At 38.9% G+C, this 14898-nt stretch overlaps 1 protein-coding gene across 1 annotated transcript in view; it reads right to left on the reverse strand.

Moving 5' to 3' along the window:
• DPP10 (dipeptidyl peptidase like 10) overlaps window positions 1–14898 on the reverse strand; it is a 231138-nt gene that overhangs the window by 113926 nt on the left and 102314 nt on the right. Inside the window, exon 4 of the mRNA XM_057366529.1 lies at window positions 5408–5502. Coding sequence (XP_057222512.1) covers window positions 5408–5502 — 95 coding nt within the window. The remainder of the gene's footprint in view (window positions 1–5407; window positions 5503–14898) is intronic.

The raw sequence follows: 14898 nt of genomic DNA on the forward strand, positions 1-14898 counted from the left end.
TTTTTAATTCATCCAGAATGAAATATTTCAAGTCAGGAATGTTCCTTTAGAGATTGGTGGCAACATTACTACCTAGGAAATTATACATTTCTCTACTGCACACCTACACCTGTATCAGATTTTTAACTCAATGGTCTAGTGGAATCTCAGTGGAGGGATTATCAGCACGCACAGGTATCCAGCTCAAATTATCAAACAGGCATTGGCCAAATGGCAATGCATATGAGTCAGATGGAATGGAATTACAGGAGCTGCAAGAGAAGAAGGAATTTGGAATGTCACAGTTCCTTGGAAGGCAATCCAGGAAACAATGGGATTCTCCTCCATTGCCACCCACGTAACCAGAGGAAGAAGATGGATCATGAGAGAGCACAGTGCCACAGAGAGAGTGGAACCCAGCAGAAGAGCAAGGCTTGGAGCAGTGAAAGCAGAGAACCTCAGAGAAAGATGGGTTGTAATTAGAAAAATGTGCTATAATTGGAATGATGAAAAATTTGGGTTTCCAAGGTTACGTTTCTTATTGCGGTACTTTTTGTGTCACCTGAGCATTTAATCAAGACCCAAAAATGGTGCAATGCCAAGTGTTGGAACTGTTAACCCTCAGGTTTCCTGCCTGGTTTAAAATACAAATGTGCCTTAAAACGTGATCCAAGCTGAKCTCCATGCTGTGGATGGGTGGGTCTCAAAAACATGAACCAAATTCCCCAAACCCATCTGAAATTGTAGGACATAAAAATAGACATGGACCAATCATGAGCCTTGCACCATGGCCTGTCTGCTGGACAATAACCTCTGACCAGTCAATCACAGGAGCTTTTCCCTCACATTTCACAGGAACATCGATATTGTTAACCCTTTACTGTTTGCTGTATCGAGGAACAATCTAACCAGGAATATTRTTTAGAGAAATCCCACACAGAGCTACTGTAACCTGACCATTTTTCATTTTGTATGKTGAAACTTCCTTCACTTGGACAAAAACCAGTGGCCACCACCAAACCACAGTGACTGCAAACCCTTCCATCTGTCAGGCTTTCCCACCCSAATGCACAGTGGTGCTCTGCAACAATAAACCCTTATTTAAAAAMCCCTCTACAGAAAAGGCTCTGCTCAGGGAGGTATTGGACTTTTGGAGGAACATGGGAGAGTAGAGAGAATGTTACAATATTCATAACCATCCATTTATACCATGTGTGGGTCATTAAAATGTCCAGTGTTTCAACAACTATTAATATTTATGTGGTTATATAATATTACTTAATGTACTTACTCACCTTTTCATTAATCTCTTATGCRAGGTTCTTAAAATATAAGCACATAAACTAGTCCTGCAATTAAATCTGCATTAATCAACAAAAGAACTGTAATTGCATTAACATGCTGCACCAAGTTTCGKGTTAAAAGGGGAAGGGGGTGTGGTRGTAGTGAGTACAAAGCAAAACAAAAAAAGGATGAAAAGGAAGAGAACAAGTAGGGCTGTTTATGAACAATGCTCTAAGWGAAAAACAGTCCCTGCCAGAGGATCCGGGACTCTTTTTTAGGGTACATGCATTGTATCCAAATAATTTGGCATACATGCACCACCAAAGCAGTAAGACTTCGGGTCTAACAAAATAATTCAGAATTTCAAAATTATTGCAGCTTTTTTAAGAGGAAGAAATGAAGGCAAAACTTCTGCAGGTTTCTTTCAGAGGATTCAGCACCTTTGGAAAGTTCCATACCAGAACACACAGTCCCTACACGCATTTTCTATCCTCCCTGTGTTTGCTTTTTCCATCTTGTTCTGTGTATAAGGATTGTAAAATATACTCAAGAAGCTGAGATAAAAGTATAATAAGGAACCAGATGGACAACTTTCCCTGAGCAMAAGAATCCCTGTGGTCCTCCATGCTCTCCTGTCCAGCCCGTGGCTGGGCTGTGTGTGAACTGGTAACCTGCTCTTACCTTACAGAACAGTTGATGGCAAACACATCGAATAAAAGGCTTGTTAAACACTGAATTTTCTTAGCTAAATGTGGCATAATGCCATTTCCACATTTGGAACTGCAATGCCTAATAAATATTGCTAAATGCTGGAAAACTGGTAGCTTGTCACTAAGGATCAGAGCCCAGATAGATGATAGAGAACATATTGAAACCACGTATCGAGGCAGCATCTCAAACATCAGGATGCCACACACTGATTAATGTCCAGGGCTTTTTCTGGCTCCTCTTCATAGGAGACTTGCCCAGCCTCCAGCTGTGAACATTTATATGCTGCTGGCTAAGAATATTAACTGTTTATTAGACAGCTGAAACAGGAGGCAGTACATGGATACAGTCAGAGGACAAATCTCTACTGGAAAATGTCCTTAATATTAAAATCCAGAGATGTTAATAGACATTCTTTGTGCTTTGCAAGCTACCTTTGTCACTTATGGCACTGTATGTGTTACCCACAACATTGCTTTGCTGATTGTTTAATTATATAAAGGCCAGATTGTTTTATTAACTATAGAAAAGGATTCCATTCCAAGAATTTCTTCTGCTTCTAAATAAAACCTAATTAAAATGGAAAAAATACTTTAATTCAGGAACTTCCCCTACGTAAGAGAAATGGGCATTCTAGAATGACAAAACACTCGCCTTTCTTCCTTCCAGGTGCATGASTATCATTAAGGGTATTTTTAAAGGTTGGGGGATTTTGTAATTTTTATATATATAACATAAGGTTTTTAAAAAAAGCAACTTCACCCTTTTTTTTGACATGCCTACCTAATGAGCACATCAGATCCTCAGTAGGATCTGGCTCCTGCACAGGAAGAAACTCAAAGAAGGATAAAAGATGTGCACTTTGCAGGAGAGTGGCCGTCTCTCAGATGCAAAAGAAGAGCTGGCGATGTGTGCCCAGTGGAAGACTGCTTCAGGGGTTSAGCAATGAGAGAAAAAAAAGAAAATCTCCTCTGAGTTGCTGATTCAAAACCAGCCCAATCAGGGGTGACAAAGAGTCATTACTCGCCCCTTGCCTCTGCCTGTGCAAGGAGTTTATCACAGCAGCTCAATTTTCCATGGACAATTATCAGCATTACTAAGAAAGCCATTTCTGTGGCTGCTTGAGCAGAGGCAAACAGGAGAGTAAATGCAGACTGAAATCAGACTAATAACTCCTATCAAATGGTGACTCTTGCATGACTAAAACCCTTTGATAGGGAAGAATGAAGGAATTTCCACTGCAACCGCCTATGTTGGATCTCTGCTGTATTTTTTATTAATCCAAGACATCTCTGCAGAATCATTAAACACCACCATTCTAATTATGCACTAGCGATTAAGCAGATGTGACACTGAGCGAGGAAAATGTTTGATTAATGATCCAGGTGTCTAACTTTGGAAGATTACATTTAGCAGCGCAAATTTGGGGACAGTTGAGCTCAGAAGAACAGGAYAGCTTTTGATTTCAGCCTGCCTCAGTCACGTTATCCTGTTAGGAATATTGGCCACCATATCAACAGACAGCTCAGCACAGAACATTTCTCACTGTTCTCTTCCAAACATACACCAACAAACTTGCTGAGCCTTCTGCTCTGTTTTCAGSTTTTTACGGATAATAATTGCTGGAATTGACTTTATTTAAGTATAACACTCTCAGCTATTGGCTGTGAAAAGACAGGAGCTCTGCAGGACAAAATACACTTAGGTTTTTATTTTGCTCTGTTCCACCATAATTGTTAAATGGTTGCTTGAGCGTTATCTATTTTGCACCCATTTCTCACACTTCTAATTAATATTAGATATCTAGCAYCTAGAGCTCACAATGTTTGTGTGAGTTCAGGATAAATCAGTTCCATAAAATGCCCAGAAGAGAACAACTTTGCAAAAAGAGGCGACACTCGCAGTGTGAAGCAGCCTGGCCACCCCAATCCATCGTCACTTGGCACAATGGCCTGAATAGCCTGTCGYGCTGGCATCGCAGCCTGCAGCACCAGCCAAACACTGCCAGCCAAAAGGGCATSAATTCATCTGGGAGGAGACTCAAATCTTGTCATTGAAGTCACGTTTTACAGCCAGGGATGCCCAAGCAGCTGCTCGTGTCCAAGTTTTGCACTAAAGGCACCACACAGAGCTGACACAGTTAATGCTCTGACTGGGCAGGAGAGAGCTCGCACACACTTGTGCAAATGGATAAGAGGGAAAGTGCTTCTGAATACTTCAGGGTTTGTACTTGACAGAAATTCACCTTTCCACCCACTTTTAATTGTGCCTGACAGCCTTTTTCAGGCCAAGAGGAACCCTGAGGCACAGCCCAGCATATGGAAGGGTGCAGATCACAAAAAGAGAGCCACACAGCCACCATTAAAATATAAATCACTCCTCCACCCTCCTTCATCTTTACACTGACCTAGGAAATCAGCATCAAGTTCTTTTTCTTGAGCTTCTACTCTCCTCCTTGTTTAAGGAGTTAAAAGTAAAGGTCACCTGAGGCTTTATGCTTTGAAAAGAGGAATCTCTATCAGCAAAGGCCAGGARCAGACCAGGAATGAAATCAGCCTTTGCCAAAGACCGCTGATGAAAAYGAATCATCCTTTTGAGTCTGCAGGTGTGAAAGACTTTATTAAATTAAAAGTACAGGGATTAACAATAACAGCCAGTGGTCTGCATGGAGTATTTATGAGGYAAGATTGACAAGCCACACGATTATGCTGCAAAACCCTGATAAATGAGAATTACAGGGTARAATGTAAGTGGTATCCCTGAGAATAACAGTGCCAAGCAAAGCAAAAGAAAATGCAGACTAAAGTTATAAAGTACTTCTTAGCAATTAGTGCTCATCAGAAACCATTCATGTACATATCCTTTACTGGTCAAGAGGAATAATCCCAAATCATCTAGTTTGCCAAAAAAAGCACAGGGAAACAACTAAACTAGAGATTAACACGACTAGCAATTACATTTTTCTTTGCATATTTAATTCCCTTAAGGAAAATATTCCTATGAATTTTGAGTATTTTTCCACTTTTCTCATAGTGAAAAACACTCAACATTTAAGCAGCATTCCCACATTTTGTGAAATATGTTATTCTAATAGACATCAGGTAGATTCCCCAGCACATAAGCCAGGSATGAGCCTTCAGATGGCCCAAACAAAGCACAACCAACAGCAAATCCTCCAACATCTTGGTTATGTACACATAGGTTGAATAAAACTACAAATAACTTCAGTCAAAAATCATTCCCTGACAGAGGAACAGATTGTATTTTTCATTTTTATGCAATCTAGTCTAGGTTATGAATGCATCTCCCAAACTTTTATATATTGTACTCTCTCATGTATCTCCCAAACTTTTATATATTGTACTCTCTCACCTCTGTTACAGGCAAAAAATTTAACTGATTTCCACTGAGAAAGAAACAAATATATATTACTCACAAAAGTTGTATTTTCCAATAATAATGTAGTTGTATTTGTTTCTACATTCAGCTCAACAACATGTCCATTCCTGGTTTTATACACCACTGCTGTATCTGCAATGACAAAGGAATAAGCAGTCAGCAAACACACTGAGAATTTAATACATCTGTASAGAGAACCAGCATGTTCAATTAATTAGAGAACCTTTATTACAACACACAAACAAGGCAAAAGTTCTGTTGATTTGCCTCATGAGCTTCAAAATTACCAGTTTATKCCCTGTAGCATGCTCACCTTATTCAACACACAGATATTCTGGCCCAAAGTTCTGCAAAAAAAAAGCTTTTGCTGGACATCATATTCACCTTCCACTCAATTTATCATTTCTTGTGAGAAAAATAATCTAACACTCTTCAAGAAAAAAAAGGAAACTGAAATGAATTGTCATTCTATGAAAAATACTTTTTACCTGCTTGTATCAAAACCTGTAAAATTATGAAGAAATACACAGTAACTACATCAGCCTTGATTTTAAAAAAAAAGTTCCAAATKTCCCACTATTTATAGCAAGGGATTGAACAGATTGAGTGCTGATTCTTTCAGATTATTTAAAACCAACGTAAGAGATTTATACTTAATAAAATAAAACTATTTTATTATGACAATGTAAAAAGCATAAAAAAAGTTCTAAATTAAGCCTAAAGGAAATATAAAAGAACTTTCCTAATCCTCAGTAATGTCTGAGAAATTCATTACAGATCCCTGAATTTTATGAAGTGGGAAGTAAACATGACTGCAGAAAAAGGTTATGCTATCATAAAAAAAATTGCTTTGCTTATTCAGAAAAATGTAGCTCTATTTTAATTGACTCCACAGGAACTCGAGATATACAGCACTAGTGAATGTCCTCTGGAATGTTCTGTAAAATTAATGAAGCCTCATTTGAAAAGCTTACTAAGCTATTTTAGGACTGTGGCTGGCAAGTGGGGTGGGATTGATGAAGTTCAGAGCAGTATTATTAGAGCTGCTGTTTAGGAAGGCAAATTAGATTGTGAACTGTGGGATTAACAGCAGCTTCTTWCTGAGAAAAAAAGATTTCAAAAAGCTATTTTAAATGAAAAGAAACAGCACTTAGTAGACAGTTACTCGGTTTCAGGTTACTGATTACAGAACATGATGGGTTCTGCAGCTTCCTTTAGGCTATTTTGCATGTATTCTTTCAGCACTGAAAATTTCCAGTGACACTGGATCGTGGTGCTAAATATTGTAGAAAAAACAAAGTTTTCTGGCTAAAGAGCTGTCCCTGGTTATGATTAAAGCATAATGTGAGAAATGGCATTTGTAAGCCAGAGGCACTGGACAGCAGTGCTCCAAAACGTGCATTTTGGCCCCATGGGTGACAATAATGTGCTGCCCAAATCCAAACAAGCACAGAATGTTACTCCTTCTCATTTATCCACTCTTCCACATGTCATTTGGCCAACAGGATTTACAGCATCGTGTCTCATTAACTAATCATACCAAAACTAGTCCAGTAAAATAACAAACTTTCCCTTAAAATTGCTAATAGAAACACGCATAAAACACACAGTCCTGAAGCTCTTGCAAGTCCTACACAAGGTGTGAAACATTTGGAATAGCAAATACTGCTAATTTTTTTCTAACTTTTCCTAAAGTTAGAAGAAAATTTATTCAAACAATCAGAACAAAAAACTGAGTCACACCTCTTGAAAAGGCAGGCTTTACTGGACAGTGACGATACTGCCCTCTGAACTTGAACTCCTGAAGGGAATAAATCAAATTAATGCTTTAAAAATATATGGAATTTCTCAGRTAAAAGACTGTATCAAAATCCCACGCAAACATAGAGCGTAACTTTCTTCAAAAGTAATCATAGTAATTAATACAGAAGTCTCATTCCTATCAATATTTTGGATATCAAGCTGGTTAAGGTCATAGTTGGCGGTCAGACCACATGATGATAAGTTTTTCATTGATAGCTCAAATTTAAATGAGAGCCATAAACCTGAATTTGTTTTGAAATTTTTCTTACTTATAGTCAGAAAATGTACAAAAGAAAATAATACGTAGTCCTTAGCATCATCCATTTGCAGAGCTGATGGATTTGTTTTTTTATCTTGGTGCCTTCACCACAAAGAGGTTCAGGGACCTCTGACCCTGCACAAAGCCATCCGGAGGAGTTCTTACTTCAAAGAAATTTTCATTTAATTTGAAACAAATAGCAGTATCATGTGAAAAAGCACTCAGCTGGGCACAAATTGCAGCACTGAAGAGCCACATTACTGATCTGAGGACATCACTAGAATAAAAAGCATTCTGTCTTAAACAAAGGAGAACGTAAGGAAGSCTCTGTGTAGATGTGTTATCAAGTCACCGGCCCTGGATGATGCACACAAAAACAGTCTTAAAAACARCTGATTGGAAATTTCCTAATTATAGCAATTCTCAAATTTCTGACAAGTTTGTAAACTCCAGAGCATTGAATAACTGGTTAGTTTTTTCTGGTTTACTAAAAGATAATGACAAGACAACTGAGGGTCTATACCCTTGAGCAACAGAATCAACAGCACTCCAAAAAAACAGATTCTTACTAAATTCACAACTCWGTTAATGTACATTTTGTTTGCCAAACAAGAGTAGTTTGGTAGAATATTGGCTAGATTTTTGCAACTTTTTGATAATGAGGTTTATTTCATGGTAACTCTGAGATAAACTTTTGTAGTTCAATCAATTTCAGTGCCTAAAGGTCCAGCTTGCTAGGACCTGGCTCAAAAGTGGTTTAGAATTTGCTAACACTGATATTGAATAGTTTGACGAAAAAACTGATTTATAAAGAAGKTACACAGACTGCTAATTGCTGGTTATTTGCACAGAGCACTGTAAATCTTAGCCTAAGCTAATTGCCCAAAGGAGATCAGAGCACTAAGGCAGTTTTGTGCATAGAAACCATTGGATATTAAGGCAATTTATCAAACAGTCTTGAGAGAGCAAGTAGCGTCTAAAAAGCGAAGGAAAGAGAAGGAAATAATTCAGGCAATGCTGAAAATCTGTTCCATAATATCTAGAATAAAGGAGGCCTCAGGGTAGACTTCTGAAATTGCTGACAGTGTTAACCTGAAGATTGTTAATGCTTGTTTTCCCACTGAAAATATTTACTAAGTTTTGGTTTGTTTAAGTAAAATTCTGCTTTGCAGCACAAACAGCAACATTAGCAAGTAAGAGTCCTCCTCTTCCTTATATTTTTTTTTAATAAAAACATGCAAAAAGGTTGATACCTTGCAGTCAACACATATGTCAATCAGCCTTTGCTGTACACAGTATTATTAGAACTGCAGATGGCATTTCATCAAATTGATTATAGAAAATGTCATCCTAATTAAAACAGAGAATGCTTTCTGATTTAATAAACAGGAGGTGCTAGACAAATCTTTGTCTAATGAAGTGTTTACTAATTAAATAAAACAGTCATTTACAAAGATACTAGAGACAGACCAAATTTCAGTATGTCAGCTGAATCACGTGTGAGCTGAGCAAGATTTTGGCCAYTTCTCCAAAAGTTTAGACTGTTGTTAGTAATGCTTTCAAGACAAAAATGATTCTGCTCTAGTTTACAATGCAATGTGCTCTTATAATGCATTCTTCCAGACAATCCCTTATAATATAGAAGATTTCCATTTYAAAATGGCTTGGAAAGTTTTACACACAGTTAACTCTTGTTTTTTTTCTGATTTCTCCTTCCTTTTCCCCTCTATGCCCAATGCAAACTAATCAAAAACCAGACGGAGATCTCACGGTGCAATAGCTACAGGAACGGAAGTAGCAGACCCACAGCAGCACAAACAACTTAGCTCTAAGAAAGATAGTTCTTCCTACCTTTTTGAACTCCAGAATGAAGTGACCAGGCATGGATTAACCTAGAAAATTCAAATTTCCATCCCTAGTCAATGTGTCTTCCTCTTTTCCTAATCTGGTCACTGGTTTGCAGAGCAAGTCATGCTCGACTCATGCTGATTTTCAGTGGTCCCAATTATTTCACCATATCAGAGTATGAAAATCGTATGAAAATCTCTTCCCAACAGCCAATATTCATTTATAAAATCGATTTCTTCCCTGTCTTGCAACTGTACAGGATCATACCTCAGTCTCACAYTGTCCCCATGCCAGCATTTCAGACGGGGCAGAAGGAGCCCACAGCTCCTGAATATTAACAAATCCACTAAGGGATTGATCTACAAGAAAAAAAAAAAGGGAAAAAAACCCCAACCCAACAGTGGAATATATAGTGCAGTCAAGCTAAGCCTCTGGAGTTTGAACTGAGGCAGATGAGGAAACATTMACTGCAGAGCTGTGGGAGGCAATAACCAGCAGCCACGGGTGGTAATATCTGTGACCAGCTCAGATGGAAAAGCATCACTGTCTGCTGCCTAAGCCACTTCCAGACATGTTGGGAAGACAGAAACACAAGGGAAGGCACTGAATTACTTCACAAAGACAACACAGATAGAGGCAGATAAATTGAAATGAGAGTGACCACAGAGAATGSAGCTGAATAAAGCTCAGTGACTGTCCTGGGGCTCTACCCAGGCACACTGGAATCCAGGTGTGCTGTCAGCTCAGTTTTCACAGCAAAACTCAACCATCCATTCCTCTTCTATGTACTGCCATGGTAATGGAAAGACATTCTAATTTACCAACTCTAGTTAACCAATTAATTCATAACTTAAATTGTAACTTTGAAGGTTTTGGTCTTGTCATCCATGGYATTTAGCAGCAATTTTTTCTCCAGACTTCCTGGATGGAGAAATTGTCATTCAGTTCTCTTCTACTCCCCTGGGACTCTGCYTGGGAGTGAGCATAGCACCTCTGCATAGATCTGCTCACTCAAAACTGCTGAAATCCAGGCTGCCCCAGCAGGGTCTCTCTCATTTTCCATTTCAAGAGCTCAACTCAGAATAACACAGCTACAGCTGAGCTCCAGCTTTAGGAGCTCAAAATCATCAAAATGCAAGTAAGATTTTGACATCATTTAAGGAGATAACAATTAGAAGAAGTTGAAAGAAAATAGAAGTTGTGCCATAATTATTCTCCTAACAGAAGTAGTAAAAGTCTCCCTCATTTTAGAACACAACTGGACAAAGCACTAAAAAGCAAATTAACAAAAATAAATGGAAATGCAAAGTGTGTGCCAGCATAAATGGGAGGCAGTTATCTAACCCAAAGCTGATGGACTAAAGCACAAAATATTATTGTTTCTGCCATTCCTCCCCACACTTTCCCCATCCCACTATTAGTAATGCAGAAACATCCACTTGCATCTGTCATTACTTGGAGGAAAATGTCAGGAATAWTCATTCCCCCTTTTAGAGCAAAGCACTAAACATGGTTTCATTGTGTTAAAAGCTAGGATAATAGACTTCAGTCTATTAGTCCATTCCAATTTGTCTGAAATGCAATTAACAGTAAATCAGCATGAAAAGAAAGGGTGGGGAAGTGGCTGCATTCATGGCAGAGGGAGAGCCTTCCTTCCTTCTAGGCTGCATCTGCTCGTGTGCCTAGAACTTCAGAAAGGTCCTTTGGTACTTACAATTTTATCTAGCTATTCTCTCTATAAAAGAAGAGTTAGAGAAAGAGCCTTCAAATTAGACAATGTGCTAAAAAAATTAAAGATAAAGAGCAGTGAAACTTCCAACGCTTTGGTTTTCTCAGCCCGCACTATGCAGCAACAGTGAAACATCAAACGTTGTCATTTTGCCAGTTATAAAATTCCCAGCTAAACTCCTCAGTTTTCCCAACTGCAGGGAAACATTTTTGCTCTCCTGCATTGCACCAAGGGCCRTTCCTGAGCCAGCTTGGCAGTGGACTCTGACAGCTGTTGTCCAAATAGCGTACACGTCCCTGGACTATTGAGAAAATTAGGGAACAAATTCTCCRTTTCGGTCATACATCCTACTCCAGCCTCTTCCCCAGAGGGATAATAAAGTACCACAATAGAGCAGMACTTCTCTGGCAGCCTGGGGAGTTGACCTTTCTGCTGAGCCAAGCCAGATGGAACACGGACAACTCCACTCCAGCGTGGCCCAGGCCGGATTTGACACAGACTGCGGAACTGGCAAGGCTGCGCCTCGGAGAAGATTTCAATGAAGGAAGATTTATATGGTACTCTACTCCTTCATAATTGCAAATCTCACATGAAACTGAGTATTTCAGCTTGCAACAGGAATGTGAACTTTCTAAGCCTTTCAAACAAGTGCTCCTGAGTGCTCACCAACATCCCCACTTCTGCAGCGCTTCAGATGTGACCGGCATTTCCTAGGAAAGCCCAGCAAGTGAGGATATTAAAATTCAATGGCTGTGTACATATCCCAGTAAAAGAGCAGTCTCTGGAGCAGTGTAGGGCAGCAGTTTTCTCACTTTTATCCCCCATGGGGCCATCTCAGCAGGCTGGTGGCTCAGTGTCCACCACACTCAGGCAGGGACAGCATCGCAGCGATGACATCCAAGTGGCCTCAGGGCTGTCCTTTAAAAGCTCTGTAAAACAGCTCTGGGAGTCTGGCACACCCAGCAGAGCCTGTCCCAGCCAACAAAGGTCATGGAGTAGGATTTCCAGGTGYACATTGACTTAGAATAGAAATTACAGATTCAAGAGTCACATGTGCCATTACAAATTTTTGGCCCGAAGCATTAAATCCTGTGTATCTCAACTCAAAACTCAACTCAAAAAATGAAAACAATTCTGGTGTTGTTTCCATATGTGCTCGTCACCCACCATACTGCTGAAGTCCTTGGGTAATAACCATGCTAGGCAATTTGAAAATTAAATGGTGAGTTTGTAGGTGTCTAATCAGCACAGATATGGAAACACAGATTTGGCACCAACATTTGAAAACACTGGCAGAATTTCCTTTGGCATTGATTCACTTTGGATGCCATTGTTTAGTCGGTACATGTAATTCCACTGTTCTGCTGGAATTGGGCAGGCAGTGCCAGTAAATGTAGGATTACCAGCACAGTGCTGAGCTGGACCCAACAGGTCCTGCCCTGCCCGGCACGTTCCACTCAAACCCCCCAAGAGCAGGAGGATAAAATAACCTGGAAAAGTGTCTTGTCCTCAGGATGCAAAGAGAAAACTCAGGTGTAAGCTCAAACTCACACAAACAAGCCTTCTGATCAAAACAGATCAGCGTCAAGCCTGTCACACTGGCCTGGAAAGGATTCTGATTGCATTTTGGAGCACTCACCAGCAGATTTTATTTGGCTCAAAGACGAAGTCTCGCTTCCAAATGGAAAGAGACACAAGCAATTAAGTCTCTATCTTAACATTATCATCRTGTGCTTCACTTTGCTTCTTTCGAAATCACAAAGGTGACACGTTAGCAAAGGACATTTTGTGAAGCTTATCTCCACAATTAATTTAAAACAAAAYGTAGCTGAACAGGAATATTACAAGAAGAAAATCAAGGAAAGTTTGAACAATGGCATTCTTGGCAAGCCAGCAATTGCTCTTTACCAGCAAGAACATTTGGTGGCAATTTGACAGCGTTCCCGACAAAAGGAGGAGCACAGATCTCCTCCAGGTGTGATGTGCAAGTGAAACAATAGACTTTTCCTCCATACTTTAGTCATGCATTATTTTCAAAGAATAAATATTTAAATTACTGTTCCAAATTTATCCTAATAATTATTCCAGGGAATTACACCTCTTACYTGCTTCTGATCAGATAATTCAAGCAATTCTGCTTTTATTTTCCATTTGAATTAGGCTCTCCTTTCAGATTAACATTATTATTCATTTTATCAGTTCCTGCCTTTCTCTAAGTAAAATAGTCATTTTTTCATTGAAATGCTAACTTCATTAGTAAAGCCATACTTGCCCTGTAACCGCTTTAGACACATAGAAAATATTGTGTTAAAAGTTTAAAACACCTGTTTTGGTTTTTCAAAGGTTTTGGTTTTTCAAACCTGTTTTGGTTTTTTTGTTTTTGTTTCAAGTTTTTGCACCATAAAAAAGGAGGAAAGTAACTGGAAGGACTGAATAAAAGAGAATGCCAAAGCTGAAAAATATATGCCTGGTGCTTGTAATGGGCAATTATCAAAATAAATGGATATAAAATAAGCACCATTATGATATGAGGGAAGCCTGAAAAGAAAGATTCTTTATTTTCTCCTCTACTCCATTACCAAGGATATAAAGGCGTGCAAGAAGGGCTGATCCAAAAAATATTAGCAGGAACAAAATTTGTTTTGGTGTAGCTGTGCCTTTGGCAGAACACCCATGTTTTCAAGCCTAAACATTTTGCTTTGGAAGAATATTAAATGTCRTGCTAAATGAGGGATCTTAAATTTGTTTACACTTACTCATTTTTAGCATCTTTATTAAGCATTTTCCTAATAGTGAAATCGTCAAACAGATTTTGCTATGTTATTTTCATTTTCATGTAATGAAAAAAAATCCCTTCATGCACCTAGTTAAAGCATAGAAATGTTCCCGTATTTCCCARCTGTAGATCACTTTTAGTAGTTCTCAAGACAAACTTATTGTAGTTTACAGGTTGAAATTTAAGTCACTACAGGGAAACCACTTAGCAGTTTAACATACTCCTACGCAGCATATGAATTTGATTTTATCTTCCATATTGTATATTCCAAGTACATAAAAATGCTGGACAGTCAGAACTGATGGAGACAGAATAGACTGCAGTAATTTTATGCAGTAGATTCAGAGATTTCAGGCCAGAAGAGCCCATTGTGTCCTCCTATCCTGAATTCTTTCAGAGCCCAGATTACAGGATTTTTGAYCTGAAATTCGGGCACCAGGMYTGTAATTTCCTGTTGGGTTTTCCTYTATAAAGAGCATGCAGGCTCGCTTTAAACACTTGAGTGCAGAACCCACTACAGCTCTTGATATAATATTATGAGCTGACAAAGGAAAAAAAACAAATCCTACCAGGATGCCATTAACACCTTACTTAAAGACCTTTCACTGTAATAATGCCTGAGGGGAATTAGCAATAAAAGAAATCAATTTAATTTTACAGTGTAATGTGAAGCACACTAAGGAGATGCCAGAAATGTGAGCCTGTTGTGCTCTGTTCTGTAGAGTGCCCACTTCAGCTGCCTGAATCCAGTTTGTGCTTCTTTCACCACTGTAGGTCAGGTTTCAGGAATATTTTGTATTCTGGACCCTTGCCAAAGGCATAGGCATACACTGTATAAGAAAAGGTTCTCACAACATTTCTTCATGTAGAGACAAAAAAAAAAAAATAATGTAAGTGGTAAACTCATATCTAATTTCTCACAACCATTTTTAGCCCCTCACATTTTCAGGAGCACCACCTTTCACARAAGATCCACACAGTGACACTATTTAAGTTTTCAGAGAGAAATCTATTATGAATATTTGGAGATGGCTCATTTTGAGTCTGAAAATACATTTTTAGTTGGGCCACTGGAAATCACAGGTTATGTGATAGTGATGCATTCAAAGACCA

The sequence above is a fragment of the Malurus melanocephalus genome, unplaced genomic scaffold (genome assembly GCF_030028575.1).
Source record: "Malurus melanocephalus ecotype Western Australia unplaced genomic scaffold, MMel_1.1 scaffold_67, whole genome shotgun sequence".
In the NCBI taxonomy this organism is placed as follows: Eukaryota; Metazoa; Chordata; class Aves; order Passeriformes; family Maluridae; genus Malurus; species Malurus melanocephalus.